Genomic DNA, 23,634 nt, shown 5'->3' with positions numbered 1-23,634 from the left:
TCCCCTGGCGGCCCCCACAGTATCCAGCAGGGCTCTGAAGAAAAACTCCAAGGTCCATGATGCCCTGCTGGAATTTGGGGCACCTCCATGTTGCCGGGAGGGCTCCATCTGGCGGCATGGGAGTATTGGCCGGGATAAACGTATACCATACGGCCATATACCACAATATATATATATATATATATATATATATATATATATATATACTGCGGTGGGTTGGCACCCTGCCCAGGATTGGTTCCTGCCTTGTGCCCTGTGTTGGCTGGGATTGGCTCCAGCAGACCCCTGTGACCCTGTGTTCGGATTCAGCGGGTTGGAAGCTGGATGGATGGATATATATATATATATAAAAGGTTTAAGAGACCTTTAGATATAAAAAAAACACATAATTTACACTTTAAGATACATAGCTGTCTTGCACCTGATGCTTGCTGAGGTAAGCTCCAGCTTCAGTTCGACCCTGCTCAGGATAAGCAAGTTTGGAAAATGGATAGATGAATGGATGCACAGCTTTCTAAAAGTGTCTTGGACTCACTATGGAGCAAAATGGTGGTACCTTTTTTGCAATGAATTTATAGGCCACTCTTGGATATCTCAAAGTGGTAAAGCCATCGCACAGTACTAATAAAACTTTATTCTGGAGCTTGTCTACTTTGATTCAATAATTTTTGTTCCCTAACCCTAACCCTAATAAAAAGAACACAGCAGTAAATGTTTTTTAAGATTAGGGTGAATGTCAAGTGAGTAGCTTGTGAGATTCATTAAGCAGCTATGAGAAAAAGTTGCTTTTAAATGTTAGGTATTCATTGTAGCTTATTTCAAATAATAATTCATCCAAAAATTAAAATCTCATAGTCCTTCTTTTCTCATGGAGTTTCTGAAATTTTCACTCTTTTGATTCAGTATTTATAATATTGTCTTCATGAAGCTGTAAGGATATACAGCATAATGTAACTCAGTGGTCCATAGCCGGATCCTTTATAAAGAATGACAACTTGTCCCCCAGCATAGTAATGATAGTAATGAAAACCCACAGGAAGTTATTCAAAATAATACAATTATAATAATACATTGAGATTGTTTTTTAAATGGAATGAGTTTTAATTTCTTGCGCACTGTCATAGTTTCCACTGTGTAAAGAGAACATTTGAACAGGTGACAGAATTGCACTACTGTCCTGCTTAAATGGGACATCTACATTTGGGACCTGAAGACATGCAAGTAGAAGCGTACAATTGCAAGCTAAAAATGCCATTTCTCATTATTTTGTGCAGTTTTGCTGCATTCACTTCCATTTGAGGTACATAATGCATGCTGATTACATGTTCTCATGTTCATATGGACTTCTGCCTCTTTGAACTTGCTGTATTCTTTGTTATTTCATGGCCTAACCCCTATGGCCACACACACAGTGACATGAAAAGATCTATGCCATTTTGGATCACTGAAAACAATAGGACAATGCTGTCCATAAAGTAATAAAAAATAGCCAACAAAGGACAAATAGCTTAAAGTGAGGATCACTATAAAATTTAGCTTCAGATATTTGTCATACTTGCTAAAACAGAATCATTGTATGTTGCTGCATGATTGTCATGATTTATTTTTTTTTTTAAAATTGCATAGATAGTAAAAAAAACAAAAAATTGCCATTTTTTTATGCAAAGGCAAGGTTTTAGCAGGTTCTTGTCATTTTTGCATCAATAACAATACTAATAGTGTGAGCCTCGGATAATGCATATTGTATGTCTTTTTGTTTTATACTATGTCAACCAAAGACTTAAGGGTAATAGATAAAAAATAAAATACACACCACGATTTTGTTTCATACTTATATTTATTTTAAACTATTCTACAGAATAAAACATTTACTCATTAACCAGAACATATTCAAGATTTATCACATAAAGTAATGAAGATATTTTGCATTAACAGAGGTGGGTCCATTTTCAAGAAGCTCCAAGGTGTGTTATAGGTAAGTGCTGATTAATTTAAACTGCTTGAGCCAGGCCAACCATGTTATTTGCTCTGTCAAAAATAGAGTAATAGACTCTGATGAAGACGTCACCCAGGATCCAAAGATCTCCAGAGGATGTGGGAATATCCATGGACTGGAAACCGCTGGTGCACTCTTGGCCACCATCACTCTGAAATTTAAAAGAGGAATGTATAAATTATTAAGAAAATGTGGGAAAATATCTCCATTGTATTTAATAGTACTTTTAGCACTTGACTTAGGAGGACGTAACCACACTTTCAGTTAACCACTGTAAAAATCAGCTTAAAATAATAATAAACTTATTCCATGCATTTGTTTTTACATTATTCCATGTGATTCCATGTGGACATTTTGATTCCATTTACTAAATAATTTATTAATGGGGATCAATAGATTTATGATTTCTTGGGATTCATTACTATATAATAAAATGTGAACTGAAACACAAGCTATCATACCTGGATAATGTATGCAGAAGCAGGCAGAGGATACTGGACTCCATTGATACCAATGATAACCTCAGGCAGGTTGGGAATATTCTGGCAGTTGACGTTGTACTGCAAATGAAAGGAGAGCTTTTCAGGATGTAAAGTGGAGAACATATGACTGAAGAAGCAATCCCTTTCACAGTAAGTGAACAGTTTGAACAGGACTGATATAATACTTCTGTGAGAGTTGTCCAGTTTTCTCTGATCCAAGACAACTTAAACATTACATATATTAACTGGTCCAATACAATGTTTGTACTGCTTGCTGTAAATACTCTTGTAACTTCAGTCTTTGAAGAAAATTGTGTTTCTCCCATTTCCCTCACATCCTACAGACATTCACGTTAACTGAAAATGATCATAAATGTATTTTGTTAATGTTGTGTTTTTCATATTATTTTGCTTTGGTTTTATTAATTATTATTATTTACCATGATGTCATTTTGTTTGATTTAACGATATTCACCATTTTGCTTGTGGTATCTCACAGCTGTGGCCATATCATAGCTTGTTCACTTCAAAAAGTGCATATGGGAAAACTAGACAAAAATAAACTTTAAATGGGAGTTGTTATGTGTTTATTTAGCACAAATATCTGCCTATGGGGTAAGCAAAATTGATAATTTTCTATTATTGTGACGCAAATCAGTGGGGCCACCGCCCCCACTGTCTTCCACTGTGAGTCATGCATGCGCAGCACTCCATGTTGACAGTTAATTCCTTCCCATTAATCTTTTCACATTATCTCTTGAATAGTGCAGTGTACCCCGGAACAATGAAAATTTGGGAACTACCAACCAGCGAGGAGACATCCGTGACCTTTCTTCAGGACACAGGTATGTTTCCTATAGAAAGGCAGTGTCCCCAAAACCACCCTATGAACCAGCTCCCACACACAAACCATCGAAAGACTGTAGGGTTCGGCAAAGTGGAGAAACAAGAGACACAGAGGGACTGCTCACCACCATTTGGAGTCTTAGCTCGCAGAATTCATGTGGCAAAACATTCACTCCAATGGAGATATGTGTACAGACATGGCAAAATGTATAAAAGAGTTCTGGCCACCAGAAAGTCAAATGGAGTAAGTTTTCCATCTTTAGTTTTTTTGTTGAAATAAAAGTCTGTTCCCCTCACTAGTTCGTTGTTTTTCTTTTTTCCTGCTTCAAATTCTGAGTTTGAAAGTAACGAAGGCACCATGTGCCTGCAAAGTCCAACTCACCGGGTGAAGAGGGAGGCCTCACCGATTTGCGTCATGATAAAAAAGTATCATAAAATTTACCTGACAAGATTTCTTAAAGTAAGCTAAATAATCGTAAATACAAAGTTTATAACAAGACGATAACTCTTACAATAAGGACAGCAAGATTTAATGTCCTGATATAAACACTTTTCACTTGCTTAGATTTTATTATTTGCAGTGTTGTCATGCCAGTTACTAGTATTTGACTGTCGCTGTTGTTGTGTGTGATGTCAGAGGGCTGCAGCTACTAAAGATAGTTGCATCCATGCATTGTTATACAATCTATTCATCAAGGTTATGAAAAAAAATAAAGAAAGTTCTTGATCGGAGAAATCTCAATGTCAGTATAGGCTTTTTTAGATTTTGGTTTCACTTTATGGTTGTGACAGGCCATATTGCCCTCCTACCTTCAACTCTAAACCATTTTCTGACTATATGTCTTTCCAACATCCCTCTCATAAAACAATATTATTTGATAGTCGAAAACTGTAGGCACATCGCCCGGTGTTCACAACAACTGATGATGTTGAATTTTTCAGGTAAGTAAATCTAATATATGCCCTGTGATAGACATCTCTTCTTCCCAGGGTTGTGCAGAAAGCTATATAAGGCTATCATGAGTTACTGTAATCAATAACACATTTATGTGCTTCTTTTTTTTGAATATTCAAATAGGTCGGGGTGTTTTTTTGGCCTTAGAACCCTTTGAGGTCTATTGTCTCTAGCATCCTTATTAGCTGGAGTTTTTGTTTTTCTTATTTTCTCCCTGTCAATCAGACCATAGCATTTGTTTATTATCATGTACTTTTATTTTCTCATCGGTTATAAATAATTGTTCTTTAGCATGTCACTTTTTTGTTGTAATCTATTGTTAGGTATCTGTTATTATTGTAAAGCTCCTTGATATACTTTAATGTATGAAAATGTGTTACTGTATATAAATAAAAAGTGATGTTGGTCATGTTGCCTTGTCTCAGTCCTGAGAATTCTGTGTTGAAAAAACCAAGTATGGTGAATTAATGAATGACAAAATAAAGTTATGCTTCATCTGCAGTTAAAGTCAGAGTAAGATTAAATATGAATCGATCATAAACATATTGTTATTGAATATTCAGAATTATGCTATGGGCATCATATTTAGGAAAAAAATGTCAATAGAGTCTTTTTTCTGTTATTTGGGTCATTCTTTATCACTGCATCTCTAATTTGACAAACCTAAAACTCAACTCACCGAGATACCAATGGCATTTTGAATGTTAGAGATTGGGGTTGGGGGTCCAGACAGGAGTGACGTTCCAGTGTCAACAATGGCCTGGCATCCCTGAGAGCAGGCAACGGTTTGTCCATTCACCTGAATGCTAAAACACAAAACAAGATACACAATTTCAATGTGAATGCTTACTTCTTAGTACATGGCAGAAATGTTAACTTTGGTTTTTGAAAAGAATAAACCCAACTTAAAAAGCATCACAAATAATAGCATTTTCACTTTGCTTTTTATGTGTTGCAGAGTTATTGGGGCCAGCTACCTTTTTAAATGTGTAAGGAGTCATTGTGTTACAGTTGAGAAAAATGCTTTTCTGTTCTTTTCTGTACAGTTGTAAGAAAATGTTTGTGAAATTGTGGGGATCGCCCCAATTCTTCAATTATTTACTCATAAAAATACTGCCTGATCTTCAGATAAGAAGATAATAATAGACCAACACAATATGCCTAAACTGATAATACTGAACTTCGGTTTCCTCCCACAGTCCAAAGAAATGCAGGATAGGTGCATTGGCGATTCTAAATTGTCCCTAGTGTGTGTGTGTGTGCGTGTGTGCGCGCCTTGCGGTGGGCTGGCACCCTGCCCGGGGTTTGTTCTTGCCTTGCGCCCTGTGTTGGCTGGGATTGGCTCCAGCAGACCCCTGTGACCCTGTAGTTAGGATATAGCGGGTCGGATAATGGATGGATGGATGATAATACTGATTTGGTAATAATGACCTAACTGCTATAATCTGTAGTAAATAAAAATGCATGGTTAAGAATAATTCAAATGAAGTGATACCTTGGATAGCACAGCACAAAGAAAGGAGGAAACAGTGAAAACCATTTGGGGACCTTACTGGAGAAAGACATTTCCAGTATCTAGTCAAGGAAATAAAATGTCACAGGGGCAGTAGTAAAATCAGCCACCCAGACGGAGTCTCAATAGAGTCTACTGCTAAAAGAATCTTCATGACACCATAGTTAGAACCACTAGCCAATAAATGTCACCAGTACAGAAAATAAATGATGAAGGAAAAGAAACTGAGGTTTGTGTCTAGAATTTTAACTGTGGAACAGGAGGCAGGAATACGACAGAACAAGATGCTGCCAAAGACTATTAAAGAACTCTTTAATTAATGTTTCATTATAAATGACAGTAAGCATAACTTTGGATTATATGAGGGACGTTCAAAAAGTTTCTGTACCTTTTTTAACTCTATGCATTAAGAATTTCAAAAACAAATCATATCACTTTTCTACATGGTCACCTTCATTTGTGATGCAATTTTCCCAGCATCGTACCAACTTTTTCATACTCAATTACTACTCCTCTGCCTTCACTGTTTCCAATGAAAATATAAAAGTGAGGAAACTTTTTGAACGTTCCTCGTATATTAAATGTAATTTTAGGCATATTTAACTATAAGCGAATATTACAAGCGATATTTTCAAGAAATTAGTTAATCCAGTTTAAAAATATTTTAAAATTAAGCAAATAGCAAACAATTAGGTAGACTTAGTTAATCGGGATTATGGGTTGGACTGACAACAGCAGCCTCAAAATGTTTTATGGCATCTTATAACTTCCGTTGATGCGTTATCCAGGACAGAGGTACTCTGTGTCAGAAATGGTGGTGTGTAATGCTGAGGCACCTCAAGGAACTGTCCTGTCTCCCTTCTATTCACCCTCTACATAACAGACTTCCAGCACAATACCAGCGATTGCCACCTATAGCAATTTTCAGATGACCCCTCCATTATAGGCTGCAGTAATCATGGAAACGAGTCTTTGTCTTATGGTTCAGGGACAACAACGTGGAGGATGTACAGTAGAAGTGGTACAGAGCTGCAATTAACTTGGGGTTCATATGAACAACAAACTGGACTTGTCTGACAACACAGTGACACTGTACAAGAAGGGCCGGAGCAGACTGAACTTGCTATTGCAACTCAAGTCTTTTGATGTGTGCAGTATCCTGCTGGAAATGTTCTACCAGTCCATAGTAGCCAGTGTGGTGTTCTAGTCTGCATTCTCCTAGGGAAGCAACTTGAGCTCAAAAGAAGCACAATATCTGAACAAAGGCCTGCTCCATTACAGGATGAACCCTGGACACACTAGCAGCTGTTGTGGAAAAGATGGTGATGGCAAAATTGAATTTCATCATGAAAAATCCCCTTCATCCCCTCCAGCAGCCGCTGCCTCATGCACCTGCACTTTTAGCCACAGGTTCATTCCACCATGGTGTACTAAGAAGTGCCTCGGGGGGTCTTGGGGGCCACTGCTATCAAGCAATTCAGTATTTCCTCCTGGCATACTCTTTAAGATCATTTTGAGTATCTAAACAATATTGTTTGATTGATTGATTGGTTATATTATTTGTCCTGTGAGTCTGTATCCTTGATTTTCTTGTTTCTGCTGCTATATGCACCTGAATATCCCCATGGAATTACTAAAGTTTACCTAATCTGGTCTAAGAATACGTGATGTGTCTCATTCAGTCACTTAAGAGCCTAGAACTGGGAGAAGTGACCCAAAGGCTCAACTGAGCTTATTATGGCTAGAGTGTCTGTGAAGGCATAGGAAGGCACAATGTCCCTATGGAATAAAATGCAATTTTTATTTATTTCATGCTTATCTGACCTTTCTGGCCCTGGTCAATTTGGAATGTAGAGTTGCCCCTGATATAATAAATAAAAAGTTAATAATTATAATATCAAAATTATCAGCTGCTGTCATGAGAGAAATACAAGTTTAGTTGCAGATGTTAAGTTCTGCTGTGGGTCTCATCCTGGGATATTGTCCTTTTTTTGACGCATTTCCTGACCTCTTCTGTTTAGGGTTAAACTGCATTAATTGGTTAATTATTGCTTATTTTCTTTAGTTAATTTCTTCTGTTAGCTTCAGTATATTCTTTGTGTGTTCTATTAATTATATTGTTTAATTGTTTTTGATGGTTGGAGGGGCAAACTCCCCATTCCGTTAGCCATCCATCCATCCATTTTCCAACCCGCTGAATCCGAACACAGGGTCACGGGGGTCTGCTGGAGCCAATCCCAGCCAACACAGGGCACAAGGCAGGAAACAATCCCAGGCAGGGTGCCAATCCACCGCAGGACACACACAAACACACCCACACACTAGGGCCAATGTAGAATCGCCAATCCACCTAACCAGCATGTCTTTGGACTGTGGGAGGAAACCCATGCAGACACGGGGAGAACATGCAAACTCCACGCAGGGAGGACCCGGGAAGCGAACCCAGGTCCCCAGGTCTCCCAACAGCGAGGCAGCAGCGCTACCCACTGCGCCACCGTGCCACCCCCATTCCATTATTCATAAGTCAAATGGCCTTTTAATGTTTTTCATTTTTGGAGCTGTTTAAGATTGTGGATTTCTTTGCCTTAGTGGATATTATTTTTTTAGTTCCTTATTTCATGTATTTGGATTATAATTCTTGATTATTTGACTCTGTTATGATCAGTGCTTTTGTTAGGTTTTTGCAAGTTTTCCTGAATGAATAATTGCAAAATTTGTGTTTATAAGGTTATGGGACCCTAGAATTATGAATTTAACATTAGTTCTTGGTTTAATTAAGAGTTGGATTTGATTTTGCCACACTATCTTTGTTTTGTTTTGTTTTCGGGGCACCATTTTAGAGCAAAGTTGTTAGGTCTTTTCTAGGCAATCATTCCCAGAACTTCCTGGAATGCGCTACACGTTTTTTGCCCATAAAACAACGGGATAAAAGGTCCTCCCTGACATTCTGTTGCTATCCAAGAATGGTAGATGATCCTGGTTTAGCAAGCAAAATTAATTCTCAATCGTTGTTTTCTTGTTAAAAAATATTTTATGTTATAGGTTTCTGAATTTGATTAGCAGTTTGTGTTTGACGACAGGTCAGTCGGTATTGTTTCTTACTATGTTCACCTCTCAGTCCTTATCATTCAAAGCAACAGATTGTCTCTCTCCGAGTCAGTAAAGACTTTTGTTTTTAAACATTTTTTTCTATGATTTCCCTTTCCCTTTCAGCATTTTGTTTTTGGCTGCAGTATGATGTAGAACGGCCTTGCTCATTACAGTTTAACCAATTTGTTTACAAGATTGGTGTACTGTATAAAGAAAATAATTATTTTACTATTATTTTGTGATTGCAAACCCTTAAACACATGCAGGATGTCGATGTGGGCTGGGGTCATTGATCTCTTTTCCTCTCAAACCTCTAACACTCGAAAAAGAGCAAAAAAGTGATAGAATGTTGTCAAAGAATATAATGCAGTTAGGCTGGCCCTCTAGAGACTAACTGATGTTCATAGATGTACTCCAGACATCACCACCCAAAACAGTGTGCCTTGCAACACTATCAAAACTGGTAACTGATTGGTGCATTTCATTAATTTCTTTGTGGCTTTTCTGGGGAGTTTGTTGGGCATCTTGGTGGCTATTCAGGGGTCTCTGAAGTCAGGTAATTTGATTTTGACATTTATTTTGGTCTGTAACATTTCTTGAGGAAGCTACAAATTTTTACCATCTCTCTGCAATTCCATCTTAAAAATTGACAGATCGTGCCATTTTGGGATTTTCACATTAGTCACTGCTGAGGTAACTTCCCAGAATTCCCAGAGAAAGCATGATGCATGACACTATACAAGACAACACTATACATGCTCACATTTATGTGCTGTTTAGACATGTTTTTGGATCCTTTTAACCTTTTCTGTGCAATTCTTGTTATGGTTTTTTCTAACAGCTTTTGAACATTTTTTGCTTTTTGATTTTAGTTGTTGGTTAGACTTTCTGCCTTGGTGAAAAATCAGTTTTCCTTTTTGGTAATGACCCCTACTTGTATTTTTTGACATCACTTCATCTGCTGACCTTAAATTAAAAATCTCTGTGCTATGACAGAACTCCACCTTTCTTTTACTATAAGTTACCTTGCACCTGTCATTTTTGTCATACTAGTAAAAGTAGTTTACAAATAATATTACAAAAATATTTTTGGAAAAAACAACATCAAAACATGAATTAAGTACTGTTGAAATTAAATGGATTCCTAAAGAGGCTCAGTTTAACCCAAGGCCATTCATAACTGGATATGTCATAGGTTCTGTCACGGGCAATTGTGTTACTTACTAGTCAACCTGGATTTGCCAGTAGGACTCAGATGTGAGGGGCACCCAGTTGATGCTGCCACTGTAGTAATTTGGATCGACACCACCAAAGGTCACTACGCTGCCAGACTGATCGTCACTAGAATAAGAAAAGAGCCATACCGATTTGGAGTGAGGACATAATTAAATGCAGAAGCAGTTCTTATAATGGAGCATTGTAATGCTAAAAGAATTTAAAATTTAAAACTAAAAAATGCATGGCTATGTGAAAGGTGAATTCCTTACGGAGAGAGGTAGAATGAGAACAGGTCCTGGTTCACCAGATTCTGGCTCATCATGTTGTCAAAGACAGGTGTGGCACTTGAAGAGGAGATTGAGGGGTAAGCCAGTCCCAAAATGCCATCAAACTGAGCATAATAGAGGAAGGAGCCAGGCTCAGAGGTGCTCAAGCCGAAGATTTGGTTAGCCACATTAATGCCTGCAACCTGAAAAAGTGCAATAAAGAATATAGGATGAATCAAAAAAATCTATTATAAAGTGAAGATCTTCTGCTTTTTTGATTTTATTGTTTTTTCAGAGAGTACATCAAATTAGGTAATTTAATCAAAATAACGCTTACTCACATCTACAGTGTCATAGGCCAAAAAGCCAGTCATGCTTCCAGTGCCATACTGGATAGAGACAGATGTGCTGGTAGCCTGATAAGTTGAGGATTGACTTGGGTTGAATCTGTTGTGATTACCTGCAATACACAAAGGAAAAATGATCACTCAAAGTGTGCTATACTGGTCTAGAAGACACCAGCGAAAACTATCAATACACTATTCAAATAAAATTCATTGAAAGGACTGAATCTATAGGTGACAGCCATGTATTCAACCTTCTCTCTATTTTTCTAACCTACTTATATAAATTAAGGCAATAGCACACTGGGGTCTATCCCGACAGTTTTGGGTATGATGCAGTAACAAGATCTTGATATATTTGAGTCCTGCCATTTTCATCCTCACAGTATATAATAAAAAATTTGATTTACTATTGAGGTTGTAGTTTTTTTTAAAACTATAACGTATACAATGTTGATTCTTTAATCAGCCATCCCATGCTGAAAAAAATATCATTGAGCTGAACTGAATTCTAATGTTGAGAATGCAGTGTAATAATTCTCCATGTGACATCAAGTTTACTGGATAATAAAGGAAAAATCTGCAAATCTGTCTATCACTGTGCACCAGTCAATGCCAGTTGTACTATGACACAAGCTGTACAGACACAGCACTAAGTGAGAAAACCAGCAAGAGTGCTCAGTTATTCTGTATATTGACATGCACGTGCTATTTATATTGTGTCACTTGAGTCATGTTTATGACAGTTCTGTGCTGTTTTTTTATTTATTAGTTTTGCCATATTGTTTTGTCTGTTTTTTGTTTTATATGGGCACACTTAATACAGTGTGTGGCATCACAGGAATTTTTATCTTCTAAAAAGCAGACTTGGGAATGCAGCTAAAATAGTCAGGTCTTCTGATCTGTTTTTTTGGAATTACTAGATCCCACCTGTAATTAGAGTTTTAAACAATTTATGAACAATGAGATACTGTGGTTTCGAAGCATGATTGCTTTTAATGTAGGTATGTTTAACTTACATGCATATACAAATGCATTTTAACAACTTAGCTTATTAAATGTTAATTAAAGTGAGAAGCAGAAGAGCATTTCTAAAGATAAACAGGAGTTGATAACAACATAAATATTAACTGAGTAACAGTAACAATAAGGATTTTTGAGACATGTCATTGATTCTGGAGCTCCACTGAACAGTCATCTTTCGCTCACTTGGTTTACACAGAACAAACTCCAAAAAGGATCTGGCTGTGACCTGTAATGCTATATGACAGCATCGCATATACTACTGCACAACACACCTATTGTAAGACAGGCCTACATGATAGTCGCCATTACTCTTGAGTATGATAACCCTGCGACAACCCTAACCTTAACCATAGTGCAAGCATGTTTTATGAGAATAATGTGGTAAGTATGCATTGGATATAGTATGATGACAAGAACACAAAAGACTGGGCATGTTGCTGAATGGAACTGACATGTAAAGTAATGACAGCTAAACATTATCAAGGGTGTGCAATTTGCTTGGCTTGTTACTGGAGCAGAGAAGTGGGGAGCTGCAGCTGGACTCTAAAGGGATATGCAAGGTTAATAAAAAAGAGCATATGGGTAATGTATAAGTTTAAGCTTACTGGAAACTAATTTTAAATGGTTTGTTGTCACAGTGGTTCTACTGCTATTACTTACTGCAGGCCTGGCTGTTGCAGTAAACAGAGGGAACCCACAGGTTAGCAGATCCAGTATCAAAGATAACTGTGAAAGTCTGTGGTGGCGTTCCAATGGAGATGGTTCCAAAATAAGACATCTGCAATATCAAGACAAGACATAAAATGAGATGAAATTGGATGTAAAATTGAATACATTCTGCTAGATCAACAGGAAGGAGGCTCTTCATAACATGCGGTTCATCATTATACAAAATTAAATTTGTGATTGAACTGTACCTAATAAGCAAACAGGGTTCATTTGTTAGGATCATTGGCTTTAACAGAGATCTTAGAAAAAGGTTCTGGCCTAAGTTGTTGAAAACAGAATACAGGGAGTAAATACTTCTTTATTTTACAACATCAAACATATTTCATAAAAGCAGATAATTGTTTTTGAATTTCCAACATATTTTAATGTACAGTAATATAGTATATACTTCAGCAGAAGAAGTAGAGCTTCCTTAAATCTTGCAATCTTTCTATCGGGAAAAACCTTTGATAGAGTTGAACAGGGTTAGTTATTCGGCTCATTATGCAACAGATGTAGTAGAGCTGCATGCATTAAATTATTTTATTCTAGTGCAAAAACTCCCGTTTTTGTACATAACATGAATTACTTGTTCTTTGCTTTAGAACTTGCCACAAGAGAGGGGTGTTCTTTGTCCTCAGTTCTATTTACCATTGCCTTTGAGCCTCTAGCCATCCTATGGCATTAAGAATCAGATTTTTGGGGAATTTATGCAGATGATATTAGTGATTCATAATTGTCAGTTCTTAATATACTACATGTTCTGGAGAAGTTCTAAAACTATTAAGGTTCAGGAATAATTAGAATAATACTGTTTCCAGTTATCGACCTTGCACAGCAGCTTATAGTAGATCAATTTTCTTTAACTGACTGGCACCCTGCCCGGGATTGGTTCCTGCCTTGTGCCCTGTGTTGGCTGGGATTGGCTCCAGCAGACCCCCGTGACCCTGTGTTCGGATTCAGCGGGTTGGATAATGGATGGCTGGATGGACTCACAGCAGTTCATATACATATCAGTCATAATTTGTGAACTATTTCACTTTAGCAACCTGATTGAAGTTGTTAGGTAAGACCTTAAGAATTGCTATGCTTTGATCCTACATTAGTTTGGAGACCTACTAGTGTTAAAATGAACATTCTTCAACAATGTGTACATCCTTATAGAGTATTTCAGTATTCAGTGCATACAATGTAATAACACATTCTTCCTGCTTAAAGAATAAACTACTGTGGTACTGCAAAGTTACCATACTGTCTTATCTTGACTGCATCGAAAGAATCCGACCCACCCACCATAACACAACTGGAAGGTACTGTATCTTATTTTAATTAAAATGAATAAAAATAAAATTTAAAATTTAATTTGCTTTAACATATAAGCCAGGTTTTTAGCATTTTATGTGTTTTCCTCAATTAACTCAGCATGTTGAAAGGTAGGAAAGTTGAAATATGCCATGATTTGGATATGATGTAATATTATATGTCTTTAATTTGTTATGTATTCATTTTAATGAAATTGGGAAGTCAGTACTTCCAGGTACATTACACGTTAGTGATACCACACAAATCACTCAATTGGAAGAGTTTTCAATACAATACATCAGTTGTACTGTATGTTTATAATAAATGAAGTGCATTAACTTATATAATATTTATGTACACAAATAAATGGTAAGTAAATTTAATTAAATGAATAATTAAAATTTGTTAACTGATTTCATTCAGCAATACTGTATTTTGTATATTATTAATCAGTATAATTAACTGTAGTGTGTTGTAAAATGGGGTATCACAAGGAATGGTCCTGTCTCGTTTCCTATTCACTCTGTACACCTCAGACTATACATATAGCATCAGGTCATGTCACTTGCAAAAATTCTCAGATGACTCTGCACATATGGTGTCTATTGATAAAAGGGATGAAACAGAGTAGAGGAGTTAGGTGGAGAACTTTTTTTGTTTGTGCAGAAAGAATTGTCAGCATCTTAACATCAGCAAAACCAAGGAACTGGTGCACCAAAGAGCCTCTATGTCTGGGATTTATAGAGGTGGTGCTCTGCTACAAGTACGTGGGGTTCCATACCAGTCACAGGTTGGACTAGTCTTGTAATATATATAAAAGGGCAGAGCAGGTTCTTTTCTTTTAGGAGACTGTGTTTATTTAATGTAGGTAGTGGGTACTATACTTTATGATGACTATAGTGGCTAAAGTCTGCAATCTCCTCTCACTGAAGCATTTTCAACACTGTGGTATGCCATGCCTTTAATTCTCTCGTTTTCACTAAAAGCAAAGCTTGCAACTTGCTTCCTGAGTCATATTAAGAAAGTAATATTTAACCTTTTTGTGCTTTTATCTGTCTTTTTTTAAAATGTGTAAGTAACATTTATGTTGACTTCACTACAAGGCCTATTACACATAATATTTTTTCTCTTATTCTTGGTGCAAGTCTAATAGCTTCTGTATTTCCTTCAGATTGGCATTATTGAGCATGATTACTTATAGTATTATTCTAGGATGACAGAAATTCATTTATTTACTCATTCAAATCCACATATCTTAACAAACCGTACTTACATCCAAATAGTTGGTCATAGGCTCATTTGAAACCACGCCATAGCCCTGAAATTTGGACAGTGGGTTATAGGGATGTTCCCTCAGGAAATCATCCAGAAGACCCTTTTCCTTAAGGATTTCTCTCACTGTCTTGCCTTTCTGCAAATGGAGTCTAGAAAGAGATTCAAATGTTTAGTAAGTGAACATCGTGTTACAGATTTCAGTTGATATCTAATTCTTACCAGCCCTCAAATGATCAAATTCAAGCCCATCTAGAATAAAAAAGCAAAAATTGTCCAAACAAAAAATGTAAGCCATTCACACTGCTTGTATTTCCCAGCCTTTGGATTTTCTTTGATGAGTTGGAGTAATGTTGTCTCACTCTAGGAAACACTCAATGCCCACACTAAAGCTGAATTTAATTTGTTTCACAAAATTAAAACTATCTCAAAGCACATTGTTAATTCATTTGTAACAGTTCATCATCATTGTATTTTAGCTCTTGAAAAGCTGCCTGATCATGGGAAGCTACTGTCATTGTACACTTGCTTGTATTACATGCATTCAGAATGAGCAAACAATCTCTTGGCAATCAATAAAAGTCAGTCTAGTTTGAAACTCTCACTCAGCTCCCTCATTTTACATTCATAAGCTACAAAGTGCTCACTCAACATTTCCTACTTCCAGCAAAGTTTGACATGTTGAATTGATCTGGTTTAAAAAAAAAAAAACCACGCAGTTAAAGTGACAAGAAGAGAAAGGGAACACCTACCACGACAGTAATATTAAAACTGCAGAAAATTTAAATTAGCAAAGAAACAGGCAAAAAGGATTCCTGAGCAAACATGAGAAGGAGAATGCACAAAAATCTGGAGGCCAAGCACAGTGGGGTAATGGTACGACTCACTAGAAACTCTACTTTGGATATAATTCAACTTACAATATTTTATAACATTGCCATCAAAAAATTGAAAGTATTTTGACTTACTTGACGAGGCACTCAGAGAGCCCAATCAAGGCGAGGAATACCAGCAGCTTCATTTTGGTTGTTTCAGCCAAAAGAACACCAACACTTTCTAATAAAGCAAATTCTGGGAGCTCTTATATACTATGTTTTAATTAAAAAAAAAATGCACATTTACTTTAGTAGACCAATGAACTCAAGAGGAACATAAAGTATACTGATAATTCTTGTTTTATGTGGCATAGTCCTCAATGTCATGACAAGGTTTTTGATTAGACTACTCATTATCACACTTTGTTATCAGAATATGTTGTACAAATGTGTCTTTGGAAAATGCTTTATCAATGTAAACGTCTGCTATCTCCATGGTAAGAACGTCCATGGCAAGATTGGTACGGTTCTGGTGACCTCCCTTGAGGTAACAACAGTGAAAATCAAAATGAATCTATTCCTTTAGAAAGCACAGTGAAGGGATTTCCTCATCCTCTTAACTGTACACAAAATTAAAGAAATACAGTAAAAATTAAGATTAGAAAACAGTTCATGACTATAGAGGGAGAGATATTGGGTGTTCAACTCATCAGTCCTTGCTACTGACAAGGTTATGGCTGCTATTGACCCCAAAGGACTTTTGACAACAAAATACAAGGTGGTGCAGATGCACTGGACTTAAAGATATCAAGTATGAAATTAGTGATCTGATAAACCTTTGCTTGTTGATGCATGATATGGCAAAAACCACAAATCCATTGCTCCATCTTACTGAAGTCAACAATGTAAGTTAAAGATGGCAGCATAATATGGTGGGATGTGTCTTTGTGTGAGAAGATCAATAGTTGAATGCTATGGGATACTTGAATATTACTGTCAGTCAGGTGTGTTTCTTTGTTCCAGTAGTGTATCCATCTATGAGTGAACTTTTAAAGTAACAACCACAATACTTATTTCCGTCCCCTTGTTTTCTTACATAAGTGTAGCTCAAAGGTGTATTACAAGTAGTAAAAGAAAAATTAAGAGCATAACAGGTAAAACTGAAGGATTCTTAATTTGTATATCACTAACCAATCAAATTCAGTTTCAGTTCAGTTTACTGTTTGTACTGCATTCTTCACTTAGTGCAGACGCGGAGTGCTGTAACAAGTTCACATGTAAATGCAATTACAAACTTTACAAAATACCAATTACTTAATGAATACAAATAAAACACAAATCTGGTTAAACACAAAAAAACATTCAAACTAAGTAAAATAAATAGTCTATCCATCAACATAATTGTGGAACTAAGGCCAGTTGACAATGGAGGAGAAAAATACAGAAACACCAGCTGTAAATGGTAAACTTTAATGTCCAATTTGATAACATATGGTGTGATCAGATGGCTGGGCAAGAGGAGAAGAAAGCAAGATGTTGGTGAAAGTAAATCTCTAGGATTTTCATGGCTGAAAGACCACCCAAACCCCATTGCCCAAGTAATTCAATCTATGATATGATGATCAAAAGTCCAGAAAATTTGATGTCACAATATTATCATAGCATTCTTTGGCCTTTTCAACATCAAAAGTGGGGTGATGCTTCATGGCTAAGTTCCTTGAAGATGAACATGAATTAATTTTAAAATTGTGTCTTCTACAACCACTTGAGGGCAGTGCAGTGGCACAGTGGTAGCTCTGCTGACTTGCAGCAAGTTCATGTCTCGGGTTCTCCCTTTGTGGAGGTTGCATGTTCTCCTTGTGCCAGGTGCTCTGGTTTCCTCCCAATGTCCAAAGACATGCAGGTTAGGTGAATTGGCAAGGCTACATTGGAATGTGTTTGAGTGTTTAGCAAGTTAATGGCCTGGTGCCTTGTTCTGGGTTTGTTCCTGTCCTGTGCTAGCTGGGAAAGACTCCAGCTGCCCCAAGAAATACTAGTCTGGATTAAGTGAGTCAGAAAATGATGTGAGATGATAAGCACTTGATCCCGGTCCCATTCAGGATATATAGTATGAGATGTAAAGAGTTATATGCTGTAATTATCCTGAAAACTAAGCAACTGAATCTAATAAGAAGGGTAATTTTTTTTAAATAATAAAATGCCTATTTGGCATAAGATTGTTTACTGATCAAATGGCTTTTAGAGTTTAGACTCCTAGCTCATATCATGTAGCCATTTGTCTGTAATAGTACTACATTTAAAATATTGACTGAACAGGAGAATGATGGATTAAAGTATACAGAAAATGATTCACAACATAAAACTTATCACCATTTCTATCTTTATGTACAAAAAAGTCATCTCAGGCTGCTGCATGCAATAAATTAAATATAAGTAGTGTATATTTATTGACTTATGTTCATTCTTGAATATAGACACTTTTAAAACAAATCTGATTTAGATCTGGGGCGGCATGGTGGCACAGTGGTAGCGTTGCTGCCTCACAATAAGGAGTCCTTGGTTTGCATCCTGGGTCCTCCCTGCATGGAGCATGCATGTTCTCCCAGTGTCTTTATGGGTTTCCTCTGTATGCTCCAGTTCCCTCCCACAGTCCAAAGACATGCAGGTTAGGTGCATTGGCGATACTAAATTAGCCCTAGGGTGTAGTTAATGTGTGTGTTCGCCTAGCAATGAACTAGCATCCAGGGAATTGTTCCTGCCTTGCACCCTATGCTAGGTAGGATAGGTTCCAGCACCCCCTGTGACCCTGTACAGGAATGAGCACGTCAAAAAATGACTGACTGACTGATTTAGATCTGAATGTTCTCAGGATTGTGTAGTGATTTCAAAATTATAATTAATTATGATTTGTTAGAAATCTCATGAAACATGGAATTTTTATAACAATTTTTATCAGACTTTCAACTAGTCAAAGAAATAGTTTTAACTTGAATTGTACATGTAACATGTGTCATGCATGTGTGTCCAAGAGTCACCTTTCAATTTTCTCCCAGGTATGTGATTCCACCCCAGACCATGAAGGGGTGCGGCTGCTAACTGTCTTCTCTTCCTTTTCCTCCAAAGAATGAAAAAACCACCCAGTGAGGGCAATTGACTCTACCCCTTCCAGCCCCTTCCCAACTTCAGTGACCAGAGAGAAGGAGCTCATCTGTAACATAAAAGGAAATGGACAACCCTCATGACGGCCACACATGATAATCTAATTTCTCCCCCTTCAAAAAATGTTGCAGTCCTTTATATTTAAGATTTTGATATTCCTCACAGGGTAATGTGTGTTTGGAAAATGGATGGATGGATCGGAAATCTTTTCAATCTACTTAGTGATATATGGCATTGTGATTAGAGGGATAGAATAAGACATAAAGGTATGGTTTTAATTGTATTCCCAACTCACTTTCCATTCCTCAACAGCCTTTTAACCTGCCATTATCTGAATTGTACAAATATTTAAATGTGTGAAAAGTCACATTTAACACTCCATCTAGAAATGGTTCTTTACAAAATTATTCATCACAGAAACTAATACAGCATGTAAAATAGGAAAACGGACAAAAATAAGTTTTTGAGGCACTTATATCCAAACAAAGAAGCAAAATTTAAAACCTTTAAAACAAAACAGTTTTTTCGGAAATACAGAAGAAAAAAACACTATTCACTCCAGAAATTAAAGATTCTGTTTTATAATGGGTGGCACATTGGTAATGCTGCTGCCTCACAGTAAGGAGACCAGGGTTCATGTCTCAGGTCCTCCCTGCATGAAGTTTGCATGTTCTCCCTGAGTCTGTGTGGGCTTTCTTCGGGTGCTCTGCTTTCCTCCCACAGTCCAAACACATGCAGGTTAGATGAATCCTAAAACTGGCCCTCGTGTGTGGTTTGTGGGTGTATGTGTGTGTGTTTGCCCTGTAACTGGCTCCCTGTCCAGGGTTTGTTCCTGCATTTTACCCTAAGCTTGCTGGGATAGGCTCCACCAGACCCTCACGACCCTGTTCAGGACTAAGCAGGTTAGAAAATGACTGACTAATTTATAATGTTATAATTCTGTTGTGTGGAATTTGCATATTATGCACATTTGCATAGGTTTTTCTCCTGGTCTTGACATGCATGTTATGTTGATTGGTGAATCTAAATTAGTAATTGTGGTTTTGAATTTGTGAGTGTGTCTTGCAGTGGGCCTGCTTTCTGTTTAGGCTCCTATCATGTTGTGATAGGCTCTGACTCTGTATGAACGCATTGATTATAAAAATCAAGTCCCGAAAATTAAAAGATTGAAAGATGGGTGGTTATCAATGGTGATTATACAAGGAATGAAAATAATTTCATTTGCATTTTTATGCATGTTATGCTTTTTATTCCTATACTAGCCATGTGCGCCCAACTACGTTGCACGTGTTAAAGTTGTCTATGAAGGGCTCCCTGTTTAAACATGGCTGCCAGTCGTGAACTGGGCCCTTCGTCGCACAGCATTATGATTTTTTATAAGGGAAACAAAATTAGAAAACAAAACCCTTGGACATTGATTCAATAGGAACGGCATACTCGAAATCACTGTCCGAATAGTAATTATGTGGTGGTGGAGGAGCATTTCTGCTTCTCTCCGTTCACAGTCCGTCTCGTTTTCATGACGCTGTCGTTTCCTGTCACGATCTCTTCTCAACCTTTCTCCAATCTCGCAGGTTGCTTTGTGGCAATCCAAAGAGTAAGGAAGAACCAATGCTTCTTTCTTGAACTCCAAACACCGACTGATGGCAAATCACAGAAGTGTGCCCGACTTATATACTCTGACTGCCGACTCCAAGAAGTGGGTGAACATTCAATTTGGACGAAGTGCTGCCAACAACGGTCGATAGAAACACAAAAAACCACAGTCTTGACAAAGAAGCAGGTGTCGACGCCAGATCTAAACACAAAGCACAGTGTCTACGCCAGATCTAAACACAAAGAGTGCTATTGACAGTGTTTGTAAACAAAAGTAACAACCAAGGTGTTGTGTATTCACCCAGTACAAACAGCACGTAGTCTCCTTTAGTTCAATCCTCTTTAATCACCACACTCCAACCTCATCCAACGATCCTCCCCCTCACTTCCTCTCCTCCTCCATCACTACTGCCCTCTACTGAACACAGCAGGAACACCACACAAGGCAGCGAATTCGCGGACAAACAAAGATCAAGATCCAAATGTAGATTATATATAAAGATTGCATTGTATGTCTTATAATGTATTTTTGCCATTCTATCTATCTATCTATCTATCTATCTATCTATCTATCTATCTATCTATCTATCTATCTATCTATCTATCTATCTATCTATCTATCTATCTATCTATCTATCTATCTATCTATCTATCTATCTATCTATCTATCTATCTATCTATCTTGGTTTGGTCTGTTGTGGGTATGTCAAGAGTTCTGGTAAGCACTGAGCAGATGGCATGATTATATAATCATTTAACCATTTTTGCAGATATTTTTGTTTTCATCCATCTTTTTTAGGACATATGTTCCTTTCTAGATTTGTTCTTTATTTATTATTTACAGTATATCTGTCTCCATTGGGAGGTTTATTGCCATGCCTTTGAGAAAAGCTCTCACTTATGTGATTCAAGCCATTGTCAGTCCATTGACAGCTGGAATGTCAGATTGACTTTACAAATTATAGAACATTCTTAGATCCAATTAATCCAGTTCAGGGTTGTGGGAGATGCTAGATCTTATCCTAGAAGCAATGGGAAGAAGGCAGGACCAGCCCTTGGTCAGACTGCCAGTCCATCCTCATCATATGGGTGTATAGTCATTGACAACTTTTAAAAAAACATCTGTTACATCCAATAGGAGAAAGGAGTCACAGAATAGGAGGATTTCAATATGTCACAAAAAAGTTTGTTTGAATTGGCGGTTTTTCACAATTTAAATTAAACCTTTATATGAAGAAGGGTAATTTTTATCAGTTTCTACCTAGTTTTAAAATAATTTCACATGCCCAAATGACATAAAAGACACATCAACTGAGGGGAGAGACCACAATGTCAGATAATTACAGACCAGTCTGTAGCTCCTTGTGCAAGGCTCCTTTCCTGAAACGTGCAGAAGAATGACTTTCAGACTGGTTTAACCACAGATTTCTGTGGAGCTTTGGTAGAAGTGGAAAGTGCGTGTGTTTTTGTATGGTTGGTTAGAAATAATTTCATACTGATCATCTGCTTTTTTAGACTGGGAAGCATTTTCATTTTTTTTGATAGAATTGCATACATATATGCTATATTTATAAATTATTTTCAGTTGTTCATTCCGAAATATAAATACCAAATGAAAAGTTTCAGTTACACAGTTATTTAGTGTGTCAACTTAAATTGGCAGTTATATACAGTATATGATGTGGTTACATTTTTAAAATGACTCTTGAAATTCTTGAATTGGCTTGTCACAATGCAATTTTTGAAGGAGTTTAGGGAGAGCCTGGAGTTTTATGTGGTAGAAAATAGAGAGTTAAAAATCAACCTGTAATTGTTAATTAATCCAAGGGTAATATATAGTAATACAGTGGTATGTTTTTAGTTCTAAATGGTGTATTTATTTATTATATTGCTCATGCATTAATTATTTAATGATTTTAGGGAAAATTTGTGATTCTGAGTAATCCATTTACTCAAACAGCCTTTTCACTATAGGATTTTGGGTAACTCAGCCCATTTCTCATACTATTATAGCCAAGGCAGAATCCATGTGTTACTAGGAGAGAGCACACAAATACCTACACCTAATGTACTGCATATACAGGGCCAGTTTAGAAAGTGACCTGAAATAACTCAAACACTGAAAGATTATGCAAGCCCCATATAGGTAGTGATAAGGCTGAGATTTGATGCCAGAAATTTTAGTACTGCTAAACAATACAATGTCAGTCATCTTTGAATTAAATTTGAATGAACACCCATATTTCTGTTTGGGTAAATATCATATAGTGCCTTTGATACCTATCCATCTAAGTGAACATATTTTAAATAGATGCTTACAATATAAGTGCTCACTATGAAATGTCACATGGAAAAATATTTCTTTTTTATGTATTATTTGAAAGTACAGACTGTTACATGATTAATGTACTGGACTGGTGAGCAAATAAGAGCAGCAGCTAAACTTAGGCTGCATAGTCACATTCCGACAAGTTTGCATACAGACTAAGAAGATAATGTGCTGCCAATATTTGAGCTCTGTTCACTTGTTTCATACAGTTTGCCAGAAATGAAAAAATAGAATGAATGAAAAGCACTGAAGCATTTATCACAGGCTTAATAACTTTTAAATGTGTTTAATGAGTTGATAACAGGAATATTAGAGAGTTTAATCGAGGCTTGATTAGATTAGCTCAGAGGTCCTTGGATCGTTGTTTTGGACATGCTTTAAACTTAAACAGGTGTGCTACATTAATTTCCACCTATTTAAAGAGAATTCCATTAAAGAAGATCTTCAATAACTTCCTACTGTATTCACAATTGTATTTTGTGTCCAATTGTTTCCAGAATCCATTCTCTTTTACCTACCTGCAAACCACAGCTTAGATAAATCATTGCTGAATTTAATTTAGTTATTTCAAAAATAGATGGATGGGTAATGCAAAGTTGTTTTTCAGTTAAAAATTGAGATTTTCTTGCATTGGCTATAGCCTGATTCAAATATTATATAAGCAAAAGGGCTTTCTATGTCCTAATGCTTAGTGAAACAAGAAATAATAGGAATACA

The 23,634-nt window shown here is 36.8% G+C and overlaps 1 protein-coding gene across 1 annotated transcript; it reads right to left on the bottom strand.

Annotated features, from left to right (window-relative positions):
- Nucleotides 1-1,818: 1,818 nt before the first annotated feature.
- LOC114648227 (pepsin A-like) lies at nucleotides 1,819-16,125 on the bottom strand. Its single transcript, XM_028797125.2, has 9 exons — nucleotides 15,987-16,125; nucleotides 15,020-15,170; nucleotides 12,397-12,514; nucleotides 10,708-10,826; nucleotides 10,370-10,569; nucleotides 10,107-10,223; nucleotides 4,959-5,085; nucleotides 2,458-2,556; nucleotides 1,819-2,147 (listed from the first exon to the last, which is right to left on the bottom strand). Exons 1-9 carry the CDS (start codon nucleotides 16,037-16,039, stop codon nucleotides 1,992-1,994), a joined length of 1,140 nt encoding a protein of 379 aa, XP_028652958.1. The 5' UTR covers nucleotides 16,040-16,125; the 3' UTR covers nucleotides 1,819-1,991.
- Between the last annotated feature and the right edge of the window lie 7,509 nt (nucleotides 16,126-23,634).

This window comes from Erpetoichthys calabaricus, chromosome 3 (assembly GCF_900747795.2).
Source record: "Erpetoichthys calabaricus chromosome 3, fErpCal1.3, whole genome shotgun sequence".
NCBI classification, from domain to species: domain Eukaryota; kingdom Metazoa; phylum Chordata; class Cladistia; order Polypteriformes; family Polypteridae; genus Erpetoichthys; species Erpetoichthys calabaricus.
This window is presented reverse-complemented; position numbering and strand designations above follow the sequence as displayed.

Bases quoted from the DNA above. Each gene is read 5' to 3' on its own strand.
- LOC114648227 (XM_028797125.2), bottom strand. From the start codon at position 16,039: ATGAAGCTGCTGGTATTCCTCGCCTTGATTGGGCTCTCTGAGTGCCTC. The intron at 15,171-15,986 runs GTAAGTCAAAAT...ATCTCTTTCTAG, and splicing joins CTCTCTGAGTGCCTCGTCAA to ACTCCATTTGCAGAAAGGCA. The intron at 12,515-15,019 runs GTAAGTACGGTT...TTGATATTGCAG, and splicing joins CTATGACCAACTATTTGGAT to ATGTCTTATTTTGGAACCAT.